At 38.1% G+C, this 26,903-nt stretch overlaps 1 protein-coding gene across 1 annotated transcript in view; it reads left to right on the top strand.

The window, feature by feature from the left end:
* Window positions 1–26,903, top strand: part of Dhc62b (Dynein heavy chain at 62B) — a 962,114-nt gene that overhangs the window by 641,217 nt on the left and 293,994 nt on the right. Inside the window, exon 27 of the mRNA XM_070302893.1 lies at window positions 16,955–17,251. Within this exon, the coding sequence (XP_070158994.1) occupies window positions 16,955–17,251 (297 nt within the window). The remainder of the gene's footprint in view (window positions 1–16,954; window positions 17,252–26,903) is intronic.

Genomic DNA, 26,903 nt, shown 5'->3' with positions numbered 1-26,903 from the left:
AACAGTGGGCAAATGAACGGTGTCCAAACGAACGATGGGCAAATGAACGGTGTCCAAACGAACGGTGGGCAAATAACGGTGCCCAAACGAACGGTGTCCAAGTGAGCGGTGTCCAAGTAAACGATGCGTATTTTCTTATGTGTCCAAAAGCTACTGTATCCAAAATTACTGTGTCCAAATGCACTGTGTCCAATTGAACCGTGTGCAAAATCTCGTGTCCATTTGTAACGTGTCCATTTGCACCGTGTCCAATTATACTGTGTCCAAGTGCACCACTCCCAATCATCGCCACCTTAGACAAACTACAAGGTGTCCTATATCACGCTCGACCTAAAAAGTGGGTACTGACAAGTACCATCTGCGCCAGAGAGCCGATCCATCACGGCCTTCACCATACTGGGAAAAGGTCTAATGCAGTCCCGGGTCATGTCCTTCGGGCTGCACTCCGCCCCGGCCACGTTTCAATGTCTGCTTGATACCGTCATCGGCCCTGCGCTGGAGCCGAACGTATTCGTATCTAGACGATATCATCGTAATCAGCCGCACATTCGACGAACACTTAGACTTGCACGATGAAGTATTCCGTCGTCTCCGCGAGGCCCGCCTCCGATTGAACCGAGACAAGTACCAGTTTTATGTCGACAATCTAAAATATCTGGGACATGTCGTATAGTGCTGAAATCCACACTGATCCCGAAAAGGTCAGCGCGATCGCGAACTGGGCGGAACCGCGTTTTATGAAACAAGTCTGACAGTTCCTCGAGATGGCATCGTAGTATCGGGGGTTTATCAAGAACTTCTCGACGCTGACCGCACTGCTCACGCATTTAACAAAGAAAAACGGCCGCTGGGCATGGAGAATCAAGGAAATCATGGCATTCTAATATTTAAAACACGTGTTAACCACTGCGTCCATCTTCGCTCGTCCGCACTTTAACCGCCGCCAAAAAGAACTATAGCGCATCGGAGCTGGAATGCCTCTTGGTCGTCTAGGGCGTACGGAAAATGCGAAATTAACTGGAGGGCTACGCTTTCACCGTGATCACGGACCATCAGTCCCTACGCTGGCTGAGAAGACTCGAAACTTCGACCGGATGACTCGCCCGATGGTTATTCGAGGTCCAGCAATTCAATTACGACATCAAGTATCATCGCGGAGCACTAAACTGCGTAGCTTAAGCGCTCTCGCGAAAATCGGAAGTAAGGGCAGTTCAGACAATCTGCTGCTGCTGGTACAACCGCTTACTGAACGAAATCTAACGCGACCCCATCGCGCGCCGGATAACCGTATCACGATCGCAGGACTTTACCGCCACATCTTCCATATCCTGAATTTCAAAGAAACGTCCACCGACGAACAGTGGGAGATGTGTGTGTCGCGAGAACAACGTACGACAATTCTCCGACAATATCACGATGCTTCCGGACACGGGGGAGTAGCGAAGATCATTGCCCGCATCGCCAAGAAATTTTACTAACACGAGATGTTCTGTGAAATTACCGGACGTGCGACACTGTCAAAAATGCCTAGCGCATAAACCGCTACAGTAGGTACCGGCCGGGAACCTGCATGCAACCAACGTTCCGCTGCCATGGGAACATATCACGGTCGATCTAATGGTCTTATTTCCACGATTATGTTGCGGCCACATGTAGCTGTTGGTCATACAGAATCGATTTACAAAATGGGTCAAACTGACGTCATTACGCCAGGTCACAGCGAAAGCCATAACACGCAAGATTACAGGGCGTGTAATTCTGCGCCGCGGCCGCCCTGATATCATAATATCAGACAACGGGACACAATTCAAATCCGCGCCGCTTACCGCCAGACTTAAAACCTTCAATATTAAACACCGTACCGCGTCAGCCTGAGCCCCGCATTGTAACCCCGTAGAGCGCACAAACCGGACTGTAAAAACAATGGTGGCGCAATACGTCGAGCGCGACTATCGCGAATGGAACGAATATCTCCCTGCGCTACAATTCGCGTGCAACACCGCACACCGCCACGGAGTACACACTGGCGTATCTTAAGAACTATAACAAAATAGAAAACAAAGCCATATATCGCTTATAACTGATCTAAACCAATCAAAATATTCAAATGCTAATCTGAGGAGAAAAATGCTTTTGCATGTCCGGTCTATAGATTATGTGGGACTTGCACCCACTAACCTCCCCTTCCTCCTCGAAGCAAATTGCCTCGTGAACACAGGGGGTGACTCCAGCTTCAGTTGTCCATGACAATGGAGCCATCTCCCGCCCGTGGATTATCACTCATCACGCCTACGGCGACGTATCTCCCGTTTCTTTGGGAGAGATGATGATATAGGTACTTCCTATGATATCTCCATCATCCCTTCCCCCTTCTCATCCTGCGGCGAAAGCTGATGCCCTTGATATGTCTAGTCTCCGAGGTTCTCTACCAGGGAAGCACCACCTCTCCTTCCCTTTGACTGGGGAGGGGCGCACTCCTTGGCTTCCAGTCAGTGCCCGGCCGGCCTGCCAAAGTCCGCGCAAAGCGCGCACCTCGGATCAGCCGTCCACCGCGCGGCTCAATAATATGGGCTGCCACACCGGTAGCATAACCCAGATTTGTCGATCGTTTCCATGCATCATTGCCTAGTGTGATCAAACTCTAGACAGCGGAATATTGAATGGAGCTGGCATTGAGTAATTCCACCGTTACCAGCATCCATCTCACCCATATCTTTCATGTTGCAACTGCTTTTCTAACAATTGCGGACAATTCACCTAGATGATGCCCATGCCTGAACAGGTCTTTTGAATTTCTCCGACTTGAATTTCCCCCTCGCACCCCCCCTAGTACACCAATAGCCGATATCACCTCGCGAAAAATAACATCATCCAGCTCCCGAAGGCGTATCTCCGCGCACTTTGAGAGCCGGGTAATCTTCACCTCTCTATCCCCAAAAAGCCCCCTATGACTGTCCGCCAATCGATCGGCCAGCGCGGCAGTCGTTGGGCGTTGAGGTCCTTCCGCGTTCTTCCTGGCAATGGAAATAGTGTGTGTGTGTGTGTGTGTGTGTGTGTGATTGTCAGTCTGAGAATCTCAACCAACCGCCCTCCGTTCGGGGCCTTACGTAGTGCGATTTCTTCCTCACCTTGGTTATCATGTTCCTCGCAGTATATAACTGGCCCCCTCTAGGGCAGACAGCAGCACAGCCGCCGTCCCGGGAAGGCGTGGTACACGCGCTTTTTTTTCCTTTTTCTTCACCTTTTTCTTCACTGCGAGCTTGAGAGACGCTGCTCCTTCTTCGTCCTCCTATTTCCAGGCCACCTCGTCGCGGAGCGGAAGAGTGGATTTCTCTCTGGTTGAACGTCTCCGTATTTTCCTGCCTATCTCCTTCTTGCCAACCTCCGACCACGATATCCCCACTCGCGCGGAGGACGGGGCAAAAGGCGGTGGAACTTGAATAGGCCTGGCAGGAGAAACAGGGGAGAGGGGGCGCAACCTTACCCTTGTCTCCTTTCTTTGCTGTACATTTCTCTGCGCGCTGTCTGAGTGCCACTTTCTTTGCGATCCGAGAGGGGGACGCAGGGGCAGCCGCAGCCTCTCCCTCTGCCCTCATCTTTGAAATGCTGCGGTGGCTTTCTTGGCAGCCTGTACTTTGCCCTTGGATTTTTCTAGGGCTCTTCGGAGGCGCTGCTCATCATCAATCTACTTCAGTCTTTTCGACATGGAGTTTTCTCACCTAGAGAGGATTAAAACAATCTTTCCCTTTCTGCCCTCTCACAATCATTCTCATTTTCCACGTTCATCTCGGCCCTCTCCAAACGAAGCGAAGCCGAGAGATGGAGAGCACTGTCCAGCATCCTTCTGATACGCGTGGGCGAGTCCACTGCCGGCTCCACCCTTCCAACTCTCACTATATTCTCGTGACGAGAAGACTCTCGTGTCCAAGGGACTTTCGCCGGGGGGTTTATTTCATCCAGTGGAATCACGCCATGCGGGATGCGGAATTTGGCCCGTTCGCAATGACTCCACCTCCCTCCAAAACATCTTGATTTTCTCCTTACAGGAGGCAAGGCGCTTCATTTGCAGACTTTAGCAGGCCTAACTGTGGATCCGAAGCCGCTAATGAAATGGCTATCTTCCCCGTAAGCTCAGCGACATAGGCCTTGACTTGAACCGTCGCCAAGCGCATACCTTTTTTAAAAGTACCATTCAAGTTAAAGGAGACTAAGACCATCTTCTCAATTCCAGACCATCAATCTTCCCAACGCCCCTGAGAGCATCTTTCAAGTTCATAATTATAGAGATTTCTCACCTGCTCCAAAAGCTCTTCCTGCTTTGGAAAAGCCATTGTACCCTGCATCAGAGAAGGAACGACTGTCCAGAAAAGGAATCCTGCCTTGTCAGCCTCTTCTTTTTCGCGGTGGCGGCGGTGAAGAGATAACATCCCAAAACGATGTCTTGAATCTGCCCTCCGCCGGTCACTTTTTCTTGGCGATGTAATATCGCCTCACAAACTTGGAGAAATACTTTACTTGTAGTACTCCTACTTTGTGAATGCGCCTGCCTCCGTGATACACGTTGGTAATGCACCAACATAACCGGCTGCATATCACTTTGTGGTAGTGATGAAGTGTCCATTGCAGCGCTGCTGGCCGCGTCCTCCTTGTCCTGGCGATTGCAGGTTCCCGAACTAAACTCGCCGACGATTTAGCTGGTAGTCCATTATGTAATGACGATTTAGAGGGGGGGGGGCTGGGACAATACTTCCCTCTATGCCGATCTGACATATCCGATCGGTCAAAGGTCATTCCTGTTGTTTCGTCCGCCACGCCTGATGAGCTCGTTCTGCTCGCCTTTTTTAATGAGATGAGCTCCTCGGGTTGGTGCGCTGTTAGCGACTCTTTCACTCCGTAAAGGAGCTTCAGGGCCGGGCCCTCTCACTACGATAAAGTGACGCACCGTCGAGTGGATTCCTTAAAATTTTATAACTAATACTTTAATCTATCTTAAAATCTAACACTTAACTTAAAACCTACAATTTAAACTTAAATTAAAAGTTTTAAAACTTATGAAATGTATCTGTTATGTAATATGGCACGATTATACAGGGTGACCCCGAACGTTCCAGACTTTGAGATTTTATAGAAAATTTAATTCTGAACAAAAAATTTTTTATAAACATGGGTCGAAAAATGCTTCATTAAGAAGTTATCGCTCAAAAAGCTCTGATACAAAGGAAGAACAAAAGGTGAAAATAAAATAAAAAGAAAACGAAACTTAATAAATTTCTTGAAAAAATGATAAAAAATAAAAATCTTTTTTTTTTATGAAAATAAAATATATTTTTTAAAATTAATTAGCACGTAATAGTAGAAAATGAATAAGGATGTGAAAAAACTAACTGTTCTCAAAATGCCCCGCCACCTAGCTCCAATACACTTTTGGCATCGAGTAATGACTGATCTAATTGCTTTACGGATTTCCTCCCGGTTCAACTTTAATCGATCTAACAATAAGAAAAAAAACTTTTTGTATGTTTGAAATTTGGTTATATCAAAATCTATAGAATGTACAACAATCATTTTGATCTCATTTGAAAGATAATTTAATTTTCTACAACTTTTTTTTTGGTACTTTTTGTTAAAAGACTCACATTCTCCATGATATTTGGAAAAATGTATAAGATAAACACGATATCTGAGGTTTTTGTGCGATAACTTCTTAAGAAAGCATTTTTCGACCTATGTTTATAGGAAATTTTTGTTCAGAATTAAATTTCATATAAGATCTCAAAGTCTAACTAGAACCTTTCGGGGCCACTCTGTATATCATAAATATAATATACAGGGTGATTCAAAACAACTTTCTCTCCTTATAATGTCATATACTTGACTCAATTCTAAGATTCGATTTTTCCTTTGCCAAAATTTTTTCCGAGGCTTAGTTTTTAAATTATAAGCCAAAATAGTTAACGAATTACGGGCCGCGTACGCGAGGCAGGCAGGAGCGACGCAACTCATCGTCCCATGCTGGTGATTACGTAAGGCGCTCGCTGCGTTCAACTATTTGCTACATGCGATGTGGTGTATGTGTGAGAGAGAACGTATCCGCGTATATACACTCTCTCTCTCTCTCTCTCTCTCTCTCTGTCTCTCTCACTCACTCACTGACTCTTACCTTGTATGTAGAGATTCGTTGCCCTCATACAACTCAATAAGTAATATTTCCGTATGATACAACAAGTAACTAGCAAACTTTTTTCACTCACAAATTGTACCACTTATCGAACCTTTACAAATTAATCCACGCACTTTATCGATAAACTGAATTTATTAAAAAAAACGATGTTATTATACGTTATTATATTTTCATATTTTATAGTTTCATGTTTTCGAAACTATCGCGCGTAATGTGATACATTAGTCGTTCGGCAGCCGCCAGCTGGCAACGCTAGTACCGACATAACTTGCTTCTTGTCGTCGCGCAGTCTCCGCATCGAATAACGCGTTTCTTTCTTCGAGTTATTTTAATAATTAATCGGTAGTAATCAGTGAGAGAGAGAGAGAGTGCGTGTGTGCGATCAGCTGTTTGCTACACGCGATGGGTGTAAAAGAGAAAGATGGAGAGAGAGAGAAAGAGAGTGTGTGTGTGCGATCAGCTGTTTGCTACACGCGATGGATGTAAAAAAGAGAGAGAAAAAGAAAATGTGTATGTGTGTGTATACGCGTATACGTTCTCTCTCGTACACTCCATCACATGTAGCAAACAGTTGATCGCAGCGAGCACCTCACGTAATCACCAGCATCGGACGGTGAGTTGCGCCGCCCCTGCCTGCCTCGCGTATGCGGCACGTAATTCGTTAACTATTTTGGCTTATAATTTAAAAACTAAGCCTCGGAAAAAATTTTGGCAAAGGAAAAATCGTCTTAAAATAGTGTCAAGTATATGACATTGTAAGGACAAAAGGTTGTTTTGAATCACCCTGTATATCTGTTATTTAATGACACGATTATATATCATAAATATAACATTTAAAGTATAGTGATATATATCTCTGATATATCAGAGAAGTGCTTTTATTCCTGACATTCAGCAGTGCATATACAATAATATACATGTATGTTTCTTATTATGTAACTGATTACTTTATAACATATTATAAATCTAAGGCAGACGCACACACACACACACATACATATACATACACATATACACTCGCGCATGCACACGCACACTTACACATATACAGGATGACACGCATCGACCGCCCACTAAGTACATAGCGTTATTCCTTACCAAAAACTGAGTCGAAAAGATTCCTGAACCATTTTTTTATAACGCTTAATAAAGGAGTTATGAGTAAAGTCTGACTAATCAGTGCCGACCTTTAACTGGGCACAATGAGCCATGCGTCTGATAGTGTGCATAACCGCTTCACCATTAGCATAGAATAATCTTACGGATCTCATAATAATAGAAATAATTTTTTTGCAGTATTTTTATACGGTGGAAAATAAAGCGTGCCGAATTTTTATCTCTAAAAATATTGTTCCTAGAGAAAAATGTTTCAAATAAATGTTGCAGTATTTCAAGGGAGACAAAAGTTGATGTTATAGGAATGTTTGTAGATGACAGTTTCGAAGGTTATTTCAAAATCAATTATAATTTTTTTAAATGAAAACCCCTATTTTTTATTGCATATTTTCGTAGTCTTTGAAATCTTTTTAAAACATTATAATAAAGTATTTTTTTCAGTTGTCTTATATATTATATGAATGATTTTTAATACAAAAGGAAATTATTTCTATTAATACGATGCGTAAAAATATTGCATGTTAGCGGCATGCGCGAAGGAAAAACGCCATTGCGTCATTGTAGCGATGGAACGTTCACGCACAATACCAGACGTGTGGCTCACCGACGTGCGCCTAATTAAAGGTCGGAGTTGATTGACCAGACTTTACTTAATAATAACTGTTTTATTAAGCGTTATAAAAAAAAGATTCAACACTTTTCGACTCAATTTTTAATAAGGAATAACACTATATATTTAGTGAGCGCTCAATGCGTGTCACCCTATAGGTATATACAGGGTATCCCAGACCATCCTGTATACAAGATGGGGCATTTATATTGAGACATCTAAATATCTAAAAAATAAAGCAAAATAAAAAGAAATGTTTCAGACAAAAGTTGTTTGGTTCTAAGAGGGTCATAAGATGGTGCGATTAGTTTAACTTTGGGTGGAAGTTTAGGCTTCGGAGATTTCATCGTCAATTTTGTTTTAGTTTCTTTACATCAATTGATGTCTCTCATTTTTTAAGCTTAAAATATTAAGGTAACATTATTGCAAAATAAATAATTTTATGAGATATTTCATAGTTTATGTAAAATTATCGAAGTAAAGTAATAAAATAAAGTATAAAATATCTCGTAAACTATTAAACTTTTGTCCATCATACTTCTACAACTTTTTATGCACAATATTGCAAGGAATCGATTTATGTAAAAAAATTGGGGTGTTTCCATTTAGAAAAACAAGATTAACATTGAAATTTTCGAAGTGCCTCCACCCAAGGTCAAACTAATAGCACCATCTTATGACCCCCTTAGAACCGAATAACTTTTGTCTAAAACATTTTTTTCTATCTTGCTTTGTTTTTTAGATATTTAGATGTCTCAATATAAATGCCCCATCCTGTATAGATGCAGGATCAATCGCACCACCCGTCATGTGCAGGTAGAGTAGGTGAAACCGAGAAAAGTCTTTTACAATTTTGTGATTTTTTTAATATTAGGTATACAACTTTGCTTCCGCCGTTTTTTTCCGAAATTAGAGGCTTTATTGTAAAAAACTGGTTATACATTTATGATCCAAAGTATTGTCCACTCCCAATGATCGTGCCAATTCTTTTTGACTTTGACTCGAGTCTTCATTAAGTAATGCCTCCAATTCTACATCTTCGAAAACCTTTTCTCTTCCACCGCTATGCCGGTCTTCGACGTGAAAATCACCGTTCTTGAAGCGTTGAAACCACTCACGACACGTTCTTTCACTAATAGTGGCTTCACCATAAGTATTTGAGAGCATTCGATGAGCCTCAACCGCAGATTTCTTCATATTGAAGCAGAAAATTAAAACCTCCCGCAAATGACGAGAATTTGGCTCGTAAACTGACATTTTCAATCGAGAATAACTTCATGATGCAGACACAAATCGACTAATGTTTCTATGGGGTTTTGTTGACAGATACCCAAGTTTATTGCATGACGTCTATGATCTATTTATTTCGACCACTACTTACCGCTAAAGCCATCTATAGGAAAACGGCGGAAGCAAAGTTGTACACCTTATAATTATTGAGAAATTAATTTTAAAAAATTGATCAATTCGCGGAAATATAAGCGCGCAATAAAAAGGGACAATCTATTGATGTGTGGCTAGGATACGCGAATCCATCGTTATGTATCGCTCGTACGTTGTCATTTGTAGAACGCTTTTTCCAAAACTTGCAACAATCATTGCGCACTTAACGACCATAAACTTTTAGTCAGGGTCGGCCTTTTTCGTCGTGCGCTTATACTCACACGAATTGGCCGATCCTTTTTAATTAATTTCTCGATAATTATTGCAAAAATCGCAAAAAAAAAAGGGCTTTTCTCCTTAGTTTTACCTGCTCTACTTGCACAGGACGTGTTGTGCGAATGACTCCGGACACCAGTTTTTTTCTGCCTATGCGAGGGAAGGGGAAAAGCATTTACGTATATCCCGTCTATGATTAGACGGGGTTATATGGGACTCGCTCCGAACATAAGTTCGGGGAATATCCACTTGAGGGAAACCCCTCTCTTTCAGAGTTCTCACTTCTAGTGTGCCTGGCTTTGGTCCGAAATGTACTTAACGCTTTATTCTCGGTGCAACGGCCAACGCGCGGCCATGCGCGTTTCCGCACTCTACTCGTGACATCTTTTAAAGATCCCCGTTTTTCCCTTGGAGGTGTAGAAAGGCGTTCTCTTCCACATCCGTACCACAGAGAACCGCGTTCATCTACGCTGCCTGCAGTTCTTCGGCGGTTTACACTGCCAGCCTACCTAGCTATCCGACTGAAATCCGTCGGCTCTTGTCAGGCTGACCTGGCCTTTGACTATATAAGTATGGACTGTCAGCAACCTGCATAAACTATAGCAAGACGGCGAGCCAACATGTTCCAACATTCCAGTATCCAAAAACGCGCGAAATTCAAATAGTCATTATATCCATAAACGCTGTATTATATGTTTATGTTTAAATTTTCATATTTTTATATAGGCAATAAATATGAACATGTACATAAAAGCGTTAAATACGAATATGCAAAAATAAAAAAAAAATTTTGAAAACAAATATATGTAAATAAGGAAAGAAAAGGAAATTTGACATATAAATTTTTATTTTTGTTTTATTGATCTTTAAAATGAATTGTTTTTGTGAGCATTTTTCTTATAAACGATGAATATAAGTCCAAAGTAACTGTTTTACAATAATAATGAAATTTAATTTTTAAAAATACTTCAATAATTAATTTGATTAAAAAGTAAATGTGATTCTCCATAATTTCGCACGTTTTTATATGTTCTTCAAATTGAACAAAAATTTAGATACGTCAAGATTTCTTATAGTTTGGACAATTAAGTGAGCCAAAACATGTTGTTTACGTAAAGCATTATTAATTCTATTAACATACATTTTTTTTACTGTGCATATAATTTTATATGTGTCTTAGCTAGGAAATGTTAGAAACCCTCTTGATTTGCAATAAAAGAAGAGTCCTCCCTTGATAATTGTAAAAAAATGCTTATGCTCTTCATACTGCAAATTTTTAAGTACAATTTTTTCGACAAATCTAGATATGTATGTTATGGCATGATTAACTGTTGTATCAACATATTGCAATAGAATCTCATTGATATTGATATCATCGATATTAGAAGTCGATTCTTCTTCGTCAATTTTTTCTTTATTTTTGTGTATTGAAGATACAATTAATATATTAACATGTTCTAATTCTAAGCAGTAGATGATTTTACTTCATTATGGTGCAATAATTTTTTATATGCTGCTGAAAATTGATTGGATGTTGGATTATTATTAAATCCGCCCATAGATCTAGTGCACGAGAAATATTGTTCCAAGTGATCCTGCAAGAATTTGTACAATAAAATATACTTGAGATAATTAGTGGTAACATACGTTGCGATACGTACGATAAAAATCTTTTGTAAATTTTGCATGTTTCTGATAAAATTCAAAAATCCAATTTTTAATTTTGAATCTATAATATGTTTGCTATTAAATTTAATTTCAGATATAAAGAGCGTCCCAGACCACACGTATACCCCTTTTAAAATGAAAATAAATGGTTTTTATTAAAAATCGCGAACATTTTTAAAGTAAATCGGGTATGCTCTATTGAATGGTGATATTTTCAATTTTTGATTCCGATCGGAAATACATTTCCGGATCGGAAGTCGATTTTTTTTAGAGAAACGTAGTATTTTTTATTAGGGGCGATGAGTGGCTTAGAGCGTTGAGTCGCGGGCTGACAAGTGCCACGTCCCAGGTTCGATTCCGCTCGGATCTCATCCCACCATATACCTCTTTATGGAAGAGAAGGAGGAATGACAGAGAAGGAAAGAAGGATAAAAAGGAAGGGAATAGGAAGGAGACAAAAAGAGAACAAAGGGGAAGAGCAAGAGAGAGAGAAAAGGAAAGCGATGTAGTAAAGCGTTGTGTAAAGCGTTAGGTTAGGTGTAGGAGCGTTAGTTGTAAGAGCGGAAATGTAAGAAAATGAAATATATTTGGAAATTTGTAAAGTGTAAGAGTATAAAATTGCAACTCCATTGGGGAGTCAATAAAGATATACACACATAACACTTTTTATTACAGATTCGAATTGTACGTGAAAAAATAAGAAACTTTTGTATAAAATGTTTTTTCTGAAAGTGCCTCTGTCGACCTTAAAATGGACCTTGAAGGTAAGTTCATAATTTCATCACAGTTATCTTCAAGGTCAATTTTAGGATTGACAGAACCACTTTCAGAAAAAATTTTTGATACAAATGTTTCTTATTTTTTCACGTACAATTAGAATTTATAATAAAAAGTACTATGTTCCCCTAAAAAAATTCAACTTTCGATCCGGATGACGTATTTCCGGTCGGAATTAAAAGTTGAAAATATCACCATTCGATAGAGCATACTCGGTTTACTTAAAAAATGTTCGCGATTTTTGATGAAAGCCATTTATTTTTATTTTAAAAGTGGTTGTACGACTGGTCCCATTTTAATGTCTCACTTCAAATTACTTTTTTATTTTTGATTGTAGAAAAGAAAGAGTTCAGATAAAAGTTATATGGTTATATGGAAAAAGACATAAGATGATGTCATTAGTTTGACCTTGAATAGTTGCTTGAAGGTTACTTAAAGGTCATCTTCAATTTCTTAAATGGAGCTACCTACTTTACAGTACATATTCTTCTAGCTTACATTGAGAGCTTTCCAAAACTCTATAATTAAGTACTTTTCGTTAAGTGCTTTTTAAGTTATAAGGCAAGATCAAAAGCACGATCCAGTCGGTCAAAGCAAGATCAAAAACACGATCCAGCCGGTCAAGGCAAGATCAAAAGCACGATCCGGCCGATCAAAAGGGGAGCGTCCCGTTTGACCACGTTGATATTAACCACGGTCCCGATCGACCACGTTGAGATTGATCACGTTGATGTTGACCACGTTTACATTGACCACAGTCCCGATTGACCATAGTCTCGATTGACCATGTTGATATTGACCACAATCCCGATTGATTACAGTCATATTGATGACGATCCCGATTGATTAAGGATTAATATATGTTGTTACTGGGGCATGTACTTTGCAAGTTGTAAAGCGAGATCCATTGTGCCTGACTGGCAGAGGAGACGCGGGAAGGGGGCCGAAGGCCCCCTTTGCATCCCCCCTCCCGCATATGTGTGTGTTACATGGTTTTTCAATCGGGACCGTTGTCAATATAAACGTGATTAATTGAGACCGTAGTCAATATTAACGTGGTCAATATTAACTTGGCCAATAATAACGTCAATATGAACGTGGTCAACTGGGACCGTGGTCAATATCAATGTGATCAATCGGGACCGTGGTTAATTGCAACGTGGTCAATCGGGTCCGTGGTTAATTTGAACCGTAGTCAATCGGGACCGTCGTCAATCGGAACCGTGGTAAATAACAACGTGATCTATTGGGACTGTGGTCAATCAGGACAATGGTCAATCGGGCCGTGGTCAGTATCAACGTGGTCAATCGCAACGTGGTCAATCTCAATGTGGTCAATTGGGATTGTGATCAATACTAACGTGATCAAACGGGTGCCATTTGATCAAAAGCACGATCCGGCCGGTCAAGGTAAGAACGGGTCATGTACAATTATTGTAGGTGTTCGTAAAGATTGCCATTTATTTGGACACAAATATCCAACTTATGGCAAAAATCATCCCGCAATTTTTGAAAGACATTTGCATTTGTGTTCGTACATGCCTCTCGAATACGCTCCTTCATGTTTTCCACTGTTGTAGGCTCTTCCGCATAAACTTTTTGTTTTACGTATCCCCAAAAGTAAAAATCGAGAGGGTTTATGTCAGGTAATCTTGGTGGCCATTCATGAATCCGACTACCCATTCCAATCCATCTATATTTAAATCTATTATTTAAATAATTTGTAATGTTTTGGGACCTGTGAGCTGGTGCTCGATCCTGCTGAAACCACATTCGGTTGAACAAAAGTCATTATTGACACGTCTCAAAAGGTTAAGTAGATCATTCTGAAGAAATGCTAAATAGTTTTGTGCGTTTAGATTGTGTTAAAAAAAGTATGGATCTATGATGTCATTTCCAAGAATACCTGCCTAAACGTTAATAAACCATTGTTTTTGAAATTCTTGGCTTCTTTGCTAATGAGGATTTTGATCAGAATAATAATGATTATATCTATTAAGGCCCCTTTATTACCGAACGTGGCTTCATCAGAATAAAGCATCTTTGCGATAAAATATGAGTTTCTTTGAATCTGATTCAAGGGCCAGTTACAAAATTGCAAGCGTCGTTCAAAATCCCTCTGTTCTAATTGCTGAGTTAGATGGATGGTAGGGGTAGAATCTATTTATTTTAAGTATAGGATTTGCTGTCAATTTTGATATACCATATTTTTTCTCGTCTGGTGGAAATTTAGGAATTCAATACAGCGGCCCCCGAAACAACCAATGAATTTTTCGCATTTGGCCCCCATTTTTGTCGTATCCTTTTTAAACTGTCCTGCTGTGCCCTTTCCCTGAGTTTTCTTATTGTCTTTCTGCACGGATGACGTTTAGTTACGTCTAGTTAGAACATCTTCAGCCTTTTCGCTGCACTGTAATTATTTCCTCACCCAAAATACGAATCATGTCGACTATCTTATTTGGCGGATAATCAGCCATAATTACTGCTAAAAAATTTCGTATAAATGCTCAAAATATTACATTCGCCAAGAAAATATCGATGCTCTTTAATGTGCGTATGCGCTGCCAAGAATAAAGTAAGTGTAAAAGCCCTGCAAGTCCTATGTAACATGCGTTAGAATAAGGAAAATTTTTCTTTATCCCAACAAAATTTTCTTAGATCATAAATTGAATATTTATTTAGGGCGTTTACTTAATTCAAATAATTTTCTTTTTCCGCGCAGTGCTTTTAATCTTGCCTTGACCGGCCGGATCGTGCTTTTGATCTTGGTTTGACCGGCCGAATTATGTTTTTGATCTTGCCTTATAACTTAAAAAGTACTTAACTAAAAGCTACTTGATTATAAAGACTTTGGAAAAGTCTCAATGTAAGCTAGAAGAATATGTAATGAAAAGTAAGTAGTTCCATTTAAGAAATTGAAAATGACCTTCACGTGAGCTTCAAGCAACTATTCAAAGTAAAACAAAGTAATAGCATCATCTTATGTTTTCTTCGAAACCATACAACTTTTGTCTGAAACATTTTTTTCTACAATCAAAAATAAGAAAGTTACTTGAGGTGAGACATCAAAATGGGACACTCTGTACATACATATACAGAGTGTTCCACCAAAGCGGCCACTCCCTTTTGGCTTTTAAACTAAAAAAGATAAACAAATGTATATCAAATGTATAACAAATGTATATCAAATTAAATGGTTCAAACTGGACTCTATTGTGAGCATAATGCTTGCTATAACTTTTATCATATCGAAATATTCACACTATTATAAAAAAATTACGCATTACCTCTCCGTTTGTTAACATAGATAGCTTTCGAAAACAACTATTATACTCACAATAGAGTTCAGTTTGAATCATTTAATTTGATACACAGGGTGTCCCATTTTAAAAAACCTCGATAATTCCTCAACGAAGCATTTTCAGCAAAAATGTTTCAGACAAAAATTGTATGGTTTAGAGGGGGACATATGATCATTAAAAGTATCATTAATTTGACTTTATATAGTTGCTTGAAGATCACGTAAAGGTCACTTTCAATTTTTTAAATAGAATTGTCTACTTTTTATTGCATATTCTTGTAGCTTATCTCGAGAGTTTTTCAAAACACTATAATAAAGTATTTTTTTATTGAGTATTTTTGAGTTATTTTATATTTTAGTCTGATTTTAATATAAAGAATAAAATACTTGTAAAATATTTAGTTTTTGATAATCTTACCGTAATACTTTTATGTATAGAATAATGAGACAAATCAATTAGTGTAAAGAAAAAACAAATACATGGTAAATAATTACATACTTTTTCTTAAAAACAATAATTTTTTTTACACTAATTCAGTGCTCGAATGTAATTGCACATTTCGGCCCGATTCCATAACTCACGCCTATTGCCCCCCATTCACCGCTCGTACGTTAGCGACGAGTCGCCAGATACGCGTAACTAAGGACCGCGATGCTTTGTCTCAGGAGTGTTCATATGTAAGAATGTCCAAATATAATAAATAAGACAATATTTTATTAAATGCACCGTGAAAATTATCAAAATTCTAAAAATTTTTCTTCAATATTTTATATTTCATTGATATAAAATATTGAAGAAAAACTTTTAATTATAGAAAAGTATTGTCTTATTATTATATTTAGGCATTCTTATATACTGACGCTCCTGAGACAAAGCGTTGCGCCCCTTAGTTACGCATATCTGGCGACTCATCGCTAACGTACGAGCGGTGAGTGGGGGGCAATAGGCGTGAGCCACGGAATCGGGCCGAAATGTGCAACTAAATCCGAGCACTGCACTATTTGATTTGTCTCATTATTCTGTACATAAAAATATTACGGTAAGATTATCGAAAACTAAATATTTTACGAGATATTTTATTTTTTATATCAAAATAAGTCAGATTAAGATATAAAATAACTCAAAAAGTACTCAATAAAAAAATACTTTATTATAGTGTTTTGAAAAGCTCTCGACATAAACTACAAGAATATGCAATAAAAATGGGGGGTTCTATTTAAGAAAACATCAATCATATTGATCTCACTTTGAAAAAATCACTCCAGGTCAAATCCATATTTTTATCATGTGACCGCCTCGAAATCATTCAACTTTTCTCTGAAACATTCTTTTCTACAATCAAAAATAAAAAAGTGATTTGGGGTGAGATATTAAAATAGGACATACTGTATATACGTATATATATATATATATATATATATATATATATATATATATATATATATATATATATATACCTATACGTAAAGTGCAAACATTAGTAGTAATAGTTATAAAGTAGATATTTTATTAAAAAGACATAATTAACGGAATATTATAAAAGTTATATTGAATTAGAAATTAATTAAAAAGTACAAAATGAGCCAGTAAGCATAAAAGAGTCGAGAATTTGACAATTAACGCTTTATCATAATGCATCAGGAAATCAAAAGAACATATATGACGAACAAGAATTTTGAGCCAAAAGTCGTGGCGCGTGCTTCTCAAGCTGCCGAGGGTCTATGCAAATGGGTACGCGCGATGGTGTTGTATGATGAAGTGGCAAAAGTAGTTGCACCAAAAAAAATCAAACTTGCTGCCGCCGAACACGATTACGAGAACACTCTTATATTCTTAAGTGAGAGGCGACAGATGCTAACTGAATTAAATAAGAAGCTAGACATTCTACGCGAGAACCTTCATGAGACAATAGCAAAAAAGATTCGTCTGGAAAATGAGGTTAGAATCTCTTTTTTCTATTCCCTTATGTTTCATTTCCCTATTGTTCTCTTCTGTTTACTTTTCTTCTTTTCTTCCCCTTCTTTTCCCATTTTTTTTTTTTTAGATGTAATTATTAAATATAGAGAATCATTACATATAGGGTATCCCACCAAAAATGGCTATCCCCTCTTATCTTTTAAAATAAAAGGGATAGATCGTAACAAATATATATATATATATATATATATATATATATATATATATATATATATTAAATAGTTTAAACTGAACTCTGTTGTGAGCATAGTGGCTGCTTCTAAATGCTGTCTATGTTAATGAAGTAGTATGCATAATTTTTTTATAATAATGTAGATATTTTGATATGATAAAAGTTGTAGCGCTCTTTGAAATGAACACAACAAAGTATGATATAATGTAAATATTTTGCATGTTATACGAGTTCTATCGACTTGTGCATAAGAGATTAACATATATATCATATTGTTAGTTAATCATAATGCTAAATACGCAATCAAAAGTTGGCCATATCGCAACATCGAAAATGGAAAGGTAGACGTCGCACACGATATTTCAAGTTGATAAAACTTGTGTAATGGTTCACTTTTCCCGGCGCCACGGACCAAGGCTCGCCGGTACCAAGATTTAAGAGAAAGGGAAAACTCCAACTCACTTTTCCTCGGTGCAATCGGTTAAACAATACGTTTATTCAAATATTATTAAAGATATTAAAGATATTTAACACTGAAATAGTATATGTACAATATGGGAACAGTGCGTACAGAAGTTCACGAAAGCTATATTATTTATAATGCAATATGTGAGAGCGGTACATGCAGAAGTTTGCGATAGTGGTTCTGTGCGTTGGCTGGTGCGCGTGGAGCTCGAGAAGCGAGTGCGGCTCATGCGGACGTGTTCCTGCGATCGGTGTTCGCGTGCAAGTAACTATTGTTATACTAAAACGAACAGAATAGATCTTAAATACTACGGAGTGTCGCGTGGCCTTCAATGTAATTCCAACTGCCTGACTACCTTATCCTTATAAGGACTAGCGCGCTATTGTAGTCTGAAGACCGTATGTAAGGGTAGAGTCGGCGCGACACTGGTGGAGATCTTAATGTGGCTAATTTATTCTATTATGACAATGCGCGGTATATATAATGCGGATCTTATAGTCTAACAGATTGCGGTGTATATACAAGGCAGTACTAGGCGTCCCTTAGGACGCGGAGATCCAAAACGGTCTTGCGGTGTAACAGGTAGCGGTATTTACAAACGGTCTTACGGTATAACGCGATACGGATTTATAAATTAACAGGATGCGCTGTCCCAGCAACCGGGAAGCCCGGCTTAACTACGGGAAGCCCGTAGCCTGGTGTAACGCGAGAGTCGGTTCTGGATCCGGAGAATTGTACGTGACTGGAATCGGGATCGAGAACTGGTAGCGATACGCTCGCCGATCCGCCTTATATACCGGCGGCCGGCCTCCCACTCACGCGAATTGGCGCGTGGTGAGACGGTCCCGCGGTAGGGTTGCGACATGGACGTGAAAGTTTAGGGGCACCATAGGCGCCGAGCTTCAGGAATTGTGCGCGGTGGATTGGTCCGCAAGGCCGTTAGTAACGGTATCGTTACACTCATAAAATATATAAAATATTTACATTATATCATACATCACTATATTTGTTTCAAACAGCGCTATATTATTGTTTTTATATCGAAATATTCACATTATTATTAAAAAAAAATTATACATATCTCTCCGTTCGTTAACGCAGGTAGCTTTTGAAAGCAGACACTATGCTCACAATAGAGTTCAGTTTGAACCATTTAATTTGATATACAGGGTGTCCCAGACCACCTGTACACCCTTTCTAAAATGAATATAGATGGCTTTTATCAAAAATCGCGAACATTTTTTAAGTGAATTGGGTATGCTCTATCGAATGGTGACCTTGAATTTGACCTTGAAAGTTAATTGAAGGTCAACTTTGATTTTTTAAATAGAAACCCCCGTTTTTATTACATATTCTTGTAACTTGTGTCGAGAGCTTTTCCAAACAATTTAATGAACTATTTTTTCATTAAGTATTTTTTGAATTATTTTATATCTTAATCTGACATATTGTGATATAAAAAATAAAATTTCTCATAAAATATTTAGTTTTCGATAATCTTACCGTAATACTTTTATGTACAGAATAATAAGATAAATCATTTAGTATAAAAAATAATTGTTTTTAAGAAAAAATATGTAATTGTTTACAATTTTTTAAAAACAATTATTGGTTTTTTTCTTTACACTAATTAATTTCTCATTATTTTGTATATAAAAATATTATGGTAAGATTATCGAAAACTAAATCTTTTACAAAATATTTTATTTTTTATATAAAAATATGTTAGATTAAACTATAAAATAACTCAAAAAGTACTTAATGGAAAAATACTTTATTAAGTGTACAACTTTGTTTCCGCCGTTTTTTTTCCGAAATTCGAGGCTTTATTGTAAAAAACTGGTTATACATTTATGATTCAAAGTATTGTCCATCGCTGGCCACTACTTTCTCCCATCTTTCGGGCAGCGTAAGAATCCCGCGTTGAAAAAACCGGTCATCTTTTGAAGCGATCCACGAATCGATCCAATTTCTTACTTTTTCATAAGACCGGAAGTGCTGGTCAACCAGGCCGTGTGCCATTGATCGAAACAAGTGATAGTCAGAGGGAACAACGTCTGGAGAATACGGCGGGTGGGGTAGGACTTCCCATTTCAACGTTTCCAAGTATGTCTTGACCACTTTCGCAACATGGGGTCGAGCATTGTCATGCTGCAAAATCACTTTATCGTGTCTCTCGTTGTATTGCGGCCGTTTGTCTTTTAATGCTCGGCTCAAACGCATTAATTGCGTTCGATAACGATCGCTTGTGATTGTTTCAGTCGGTTTTAACAGCTCATAATACACTACGCCAAGCTGGTCCCATCAAATACAGAGCATGATTTTGGAGCTGTGAATATTCGGTTTGGCCGTCGACGTGGAAGCATGGCCGGGATATCCCCATGATTTTCTGCGCTTGGGGTTATCGTAATGAATCCATTTTTCGTCCCCAGTCACAATGCGATGCAAAAATCCCTTCCGTCTTTGCCTTTCAAGCAACTGTTCACAAGCAAACAAACGCCGTTCAACATCTCTCGGTTTCAACTCGTACGGCACCCAATTTTCTTGCTTCTGAATCATTCCCATGTCTTTGAGGCGTTTTGAAATTGCTTGTTGAGTCACTCCTAATGATTGTGCCAATTCTTTTTGACTTTGACTCGAGTCTTCCTTAAGTAATGCCTCCAATTCTGCATCTTCGAAAACCTCTTCCACCGCTATGCCGGTCTTCGACGTGAAAATCACCGTTCTTGAAGCGTTGAAATCACTCACGACACGTTCTTTCGCTAATAGCGGCTTCACCATAAGTATTTGAGAGCATTCGATGAGCCTCAGCCGCAGATTTCTTCATATTGAAGCAGAAAATTAAAACCTCCCGCAAATGACGAGAATTTGGCTCGTAAACTGACATTTTCAATCGAGAATAACTTTATGATGCAGACACAAATCGACTAATGTTTCTATGGGGTTATGTTGACAGATGCCCAAGTTTATTGCATGACGTCTATGATCTATTTATATCGACCACTACTTACCGCTAAAGCCATCTATAGGGAAACGGCGGAAGCAAAGTTGTACAACTAATAGTATTTTGAAAAGCTCTTGAGATAAGCTACAAGAATGTGCAATAAAAAATGGAAGGTTCCGTTTAATGAAACATCGATCATAATGACTTGCCCTTGAAAAGGTCACTCAAGGTCAAGTTCATATTTTTGTCATGTGTCCCCCTCTGCATCCTACAACTTTTGTATAAAACCATCATGCTTACTGTACGAGATATTTTCGTCTGTTGATTATAATGACTCACCCTGTGTACAGGATGTAACAGAGCGCCCGTATCAGATGTTTTTTTTTAAAACCGCTTGTCATAGCAGGTTGGGAAAAAATTTTTATAGTAAAAGCTACCGCGAAAAATCAAATGGTAATACTCGCGTTTCCCGGAAAACCGGCGAAATTGGAAAAATAGATATAAAATTCATTTTTTTAATGGGAAGAGGGATCGAGTGAGGTATTATTGGATAGAACCTTTAAAAAGAAACAACTTTTGTAGGAAAAATTTTTTAATTCGTCTAATTAATCACAAGAAAAATGCAAATAATTAATTTTCTTTCATAAATGCTCGAATTGCCTTTCATTGTCGCTGAAGCATAAACATTGTAACTTGTGTTACAATGTTTACTTTTTCTTGTTTAAGGACAATTTATTCTTATTAGGTTTATGTTATTGTGAACATTACATTAAATTTTTCTTCATTTTAAAGTGAGATTTCGTATCGTGTGGAATAAAATTTGAAATCTTTCCTTAAATAAAAAGTGAAATCTTTTCGTGTTGATTTGTTCTACATTTATTTTCATTAATTTTTATTATGGTGTTCAGCAATGAAGAAGCTTTTGATATATTGATGGCGTTAAGAGAAAGTCAAAAGTGGTATAGAAGGCAGCACGTTTGTACGCTGAAAAATATCCAGATAGGCTGCATCATTCTTACAACGTATTTAAACGTTTGACAAATCGTGTAAGATCAACATGTTCCGTACAACTAATGCAAGCCATCGTAATGAACAGATTAGACGTCTAGTAAGAAATGAAATAATCGTACCTGTTTTAGCAGCAATTAATTTAAATCTACAAAATTCGACAAGAAGATTAGCTATTGATGCTGGTTTAAATCACATAACTGTTTGGCCCTGTTTAAACGAAGCGAAAATGCATCCTTATTATTTATCTTTGAATCAGGCTTTTCATGAGAATGATTTTGACAACCGCATGAATTTCTGCTTTTGAGCAGAGAATCAGCTCCAAATTGATCGTTTCTTTCATTATAAAGTTCTGTGGTCTGATAAAGCAACCTTTAAAAGTAATGGAAATGTAAACCTACATAACATGCATTACTGGGCCGAAAATAATCCCCATTGGATGAGAGAAGTTGATAATCAATATGTGTGGAGTTTAAACGTAAGGTGCGGTATTTTGGGTCCCCAAATCATTGGTCCTCATTTCTTTGAAAGGACGCTAAATGGAGAAGTTTATGAAGACTTTCCGTTGAATATCCTTCCGCAGCTACTGAAGGATGTGCCTTTAAATGTTAGAATGAGCATGCGGTTCGAACAAGATGGCTGTCCACCCCATTACGCCAGAAATGTTAGAATAGTTCTCGACCAAAGATTCCCTGATCGATGGATTGGAAGAAATGTACCAGTAAGCTGGCCATCAAGATTCTCAGATTTTATAGTCATGGATTTTTATTTTTGGAGTCAAATCAAAGAACTGGTTTATGCTTCAAAACTAACAATTCGAGATGATATGAAAGGAAGAATAAAAGAAGCATCTCTAAAGAAAAATCCAAAGAGAATTGCTGGATGCCATGTCGTCATTTCCAAAGCGAATTCGCAAGTGTTTGGGAGTCAATGGAAGGCAATTCGAGCATTTATGAAAGAAAATTAATTATTTGCATCTTTCTTGTAATTGATTGGACGAATTAAAAAATTTTTCCTACAAAAATTGTTTCTTTTTAAAAGTTCTATCCAATGATACCTCACTCGATCTTTCTTCCTATTTAAAAATATGAATTACATATCCGTTTTTCCAATTTTCCCGCTTTCCGAGAAACGCGAGTGTCACCATTTGATTCTTCACCATAGCTTTTACTATAAAAATTTTTTCCCAACTTGCTACGAGCTGTTTTCAAAAAAAAAACATCTGATACGGGCGCTCTGTTACACCCTGTATACATGGGCTTGTAATCAATGGGTCATTTTAATCAATCCGCATTGGCGTGGGAGAAGAATGATGTTCGTATGCAAATGGGTGAGAGAGAGACCGAGAGAAAGGGAGAGAGAGAGAGAGAGAGAGAGAGAGAGAGAGAGAGAGAAAGAGAGAGAGAGAGCGCAAGGCATGCACGTAGGAAAAGGAAAGAAGGAGGCACAAAAATAATCAACATTTTTTATATATAATAATAATAATAATGTTTATTTAATATAAAGTATGTGTATAATATAAATGTGTGTAAGTGTATGTTTAAAAAATAATAATAATAAAAATAATAAGATAAAAATATAATATAATATAATATAATAATTAAAAATAAATTCGCTGCACGCTCCTTCTGAAACAGAAGAATAAAAGTCTTATTAGTATATAAATCTAATTTTTAGTATTTAATATATTACGAATCTTAAAAAAAAGATACTCACAATCAATCTTTCGACCTCTTGCTCGGAGGCTCGTCCCATTCTTCATAGGACTCGAGGTCGAACAAGCGTCTCAACTCTACATGGAGGCCGTCGGGGTTATCCTCCCAGATGTCCTCGCTTATCTCCCGCTCGTGACGTCACACCATTCTTATGAACTTGCGTGAAATCGTACTATAAAATAAAATTATAATATATTATAAATAATTAATATATATATAATAATTAATAAATATTAATATACTAATATAAATAATTAATATATATATAATAATTAATAAATATTAATATACTAATATAAATAATTAATGTAATATAAAATAAAGAAATACTACTTACTCTTTGGAAAACCACCAGATTTAACTAGACTCTCAGCAGCCCCAACGTTAGGTCCTGCGCCCACTACGACGTCTTCCAACTCCCTCAACACAATACATCTTCAATTAATGATGCCATTTTTATTAACTTTTGCTTTAGAGAGACACTAGACTGTTAAATAGTTGGACATTTTGTGACGGACACAACAGGATAGACATTGTCTCGAACATTTTAGAGTAAGGGATGTATCACTTACAAAGAACGCTTACCTTATGCACATGATAAGAAAATAAAAATAACGTTCCCGCGGACAATTATCAATAGTTAAGTTCAATAGTTAAATATGAATGTATTATTATAATATGTAAACCACTATTGAACAGCTTTGAATAGCTATCGAACGGCTATGAACGACTATCGAACAGCTATCGAATGGCTTTTAAACGGCTTTGAACGGCTATCGAAAGGCTATCAAATGGCTATGAACGACTATTGAACGACTATCGAATAGCTATTGAACGGCTATCGAACGGCTATGAACGGCTTTGAACAGCTTTGAATGGCTATCGAACAGCTATCAAACGGCTATCAAATGGCTATGAACAGCTTTGAACGGCTATCGACCGGCTATGAACGGCTTTAAATAGCTATTAAATGGCTATCGAACAACTATGAACGACTATTCAATGATAAAACAATTATTTATACGCCAAATATATAAAGTCTGTGTACATATACTGAAATGTAACATCTGTAGCCTGATAAGGTGGCTGACGCTGCTATCTAATATCACATACTGGAATTTAATACTCGCATACTGGGATAAGAAAAAGGAAAACGGAAAAATAAAAGAGAATAAAAATATATTTTAACAATAGTTTAGTCTAAATAATATTTGGGATCCTTATGATGATTCATCTACCAATTGAATATTTTAAATACATTTTGTATAGCGCAATTTTTTAAATGTTTTTCATAAAATTAGTAACATCTAGCTTGTTTAACGAAGTAGTATCTTCATAGTCCGCATCCAAGATTTCGATAATAACGTCGTTTCTTGCATCATCTTCAAGTATATCGGCCAGCCATTCTCGTTTTTCGTGTTCTTTAACGTACAGGATAGGAAATGCTCCATTTTCCTCTTCCGTCGCACCCATCATAGCTCTAAGCAATCGTCTAGCAAAGCTGTATGGAACGTTTCCATCTTCCTATTTAAGTCCATAGTGATGTCCGATTAGCCATGAAACTTGACATTTCTCAGATTTTGTAAGCGCACGCCATAGTACAGGACTTGCAAAAAAGTAGTGAGAAAGAACAAATCCATTTCTCAGTATCACTACTTTCTCTACGACAAAGTCACGCCCGATAATGAATACTTGCAGATCCACAAACGTTGATGCAATCATGCTGATAATATTACTGCACGATTGCAAGAATGATGTACGACTGCTATCGACCGTCAAAATTTCTTTATATATTTTTGACATTGGAGGGGATATTTGCTGATCTATGTAATTTTACGAACTACGTTAGTCAATGGGCAATATTCGACAACGCAATCGTGCAAAATAAGACAATAGGCGGTAGTGTTTGCCGATATATCCTCCTTGCACTCAAACTCTAATCTCACATCCACGGTAGAATTTTTGACAGATTCGTTTTGTCGCGAACAGTCAATAACTGCGAGAGGACCGCAATGTAGAAATTTTGAAATATTTAATAGCACATCATCATTATCACATCCGTAATAAGATTTGCGAAAACGAGAATACATATCGAACAAGAGGGCGAATCTATTTGTACCGAAATCTGAATTCAAATCATCGTAGGGATAAAATTCCGAGTTTAGATAGAGCTTAACATTGGTCAATTTACAGTCGTCGAATGTAGTAATATCTTTTGACACAGCATTTTTTCTGCCAGTCTGCAGCGCAAAGATCACGTATCGCGGCTTCTCCAGCTGAGAGGCGGCTTTCACGGTCCACGAATGCTTGGTCGTATTATGCAATAAAGGAAATTCGTATAGATCCCAAGAGCGAAAATTGATATACAAGTATCGCCTGCTTTCCAATGCGCGCAGCAAGGATAGTTTATTGACATCGCTCAATCTTACATTGGCATACGCCATTGTACCTTGAATAATTCGATATCAGCTTCAGTCGAAGCATTTCTAAATATGCAATTGTTGTCGTTGCGCGAACGTATCAAAATTAATTCGTGACGAGCGTTTATCATAATTGGCTTATAATCTTCGCAAAAACCCGATAGTATGTTTTGTTGTGTCTCTCGGTGGAGGTACGGGATTTTGTTGGGATCGTTGGACAATTAGAACTCAGGAGCTCAAGATCGCACAGGGTCTTCTCACCGGTTCAATAATTATGTAGTCATCTTAGAATAAAAGCCGTTTATTCAAATTCATTAACATTAGATCATCTTTTTCTTTTCACACTTCAACGCTTATCGTGGTATAGAGTTCCTTCGCGTGTCTGATATCGCGGCTGCCGTCGCGAGATCAGCTGAGACGTTCATTATTATTAAAACGATTACAACTGTCCGTCTCGTGGTTACTATTGTTAATCTTTTCGCGCTACATGATTGTATGATTATCATTGATTCGTGTGATTTTGCGATTAGGACTGCCTGGCGCTCGTTCGAGGTGGGTAGTTTTATTACCTCCTTTTCGATTAGTTTTTGGAGGGGATCGTTCAGCGACAGGACCATAGATGGTCGTGGCGCTCGTTTTCGGCTGGAAAAAACCCAGATGCAAGCTACGTAAATTCTTTGCTTGCATTTCCAGCACGTCGTCCTTCGAGTCTCGCGATCGCGTGGTCTCCGCTCGTGGCTCGCTTTGTCAGCGATTGCGCTCGTAACTCTATACGTCTTCCTTGGCTTCGAGTTATAGTCGGAACACGTATGTTAAATAATATTTAATAATTAATAATTATACTAATTTAATTATAGCCGTTTTGGGCTATAACATCCCTCCCCCGTT

Source organism: Polyergus mexicanus, unplaced genomic scaffold (genome assembly GCF_030449975.1).
Source record: "Polyergus mexicanus isolate NDT 795.1 unplaced genomic scaffold, iyPolMexi1.0 SCAF_10, whole genome shotgun sequence".
Taxonomy (NCBI): Eukaryota; Metazoa; Arthropoda; class Insecta; order Hymenoptera; family Formicidae; genus Polyergus; species Polyergus mexicanus.
The sequence above is the reverse complement of the archived record's forward strand: the minus strand, read 5'-3'. Positions and strand labels throughout refer to the sequence as shown.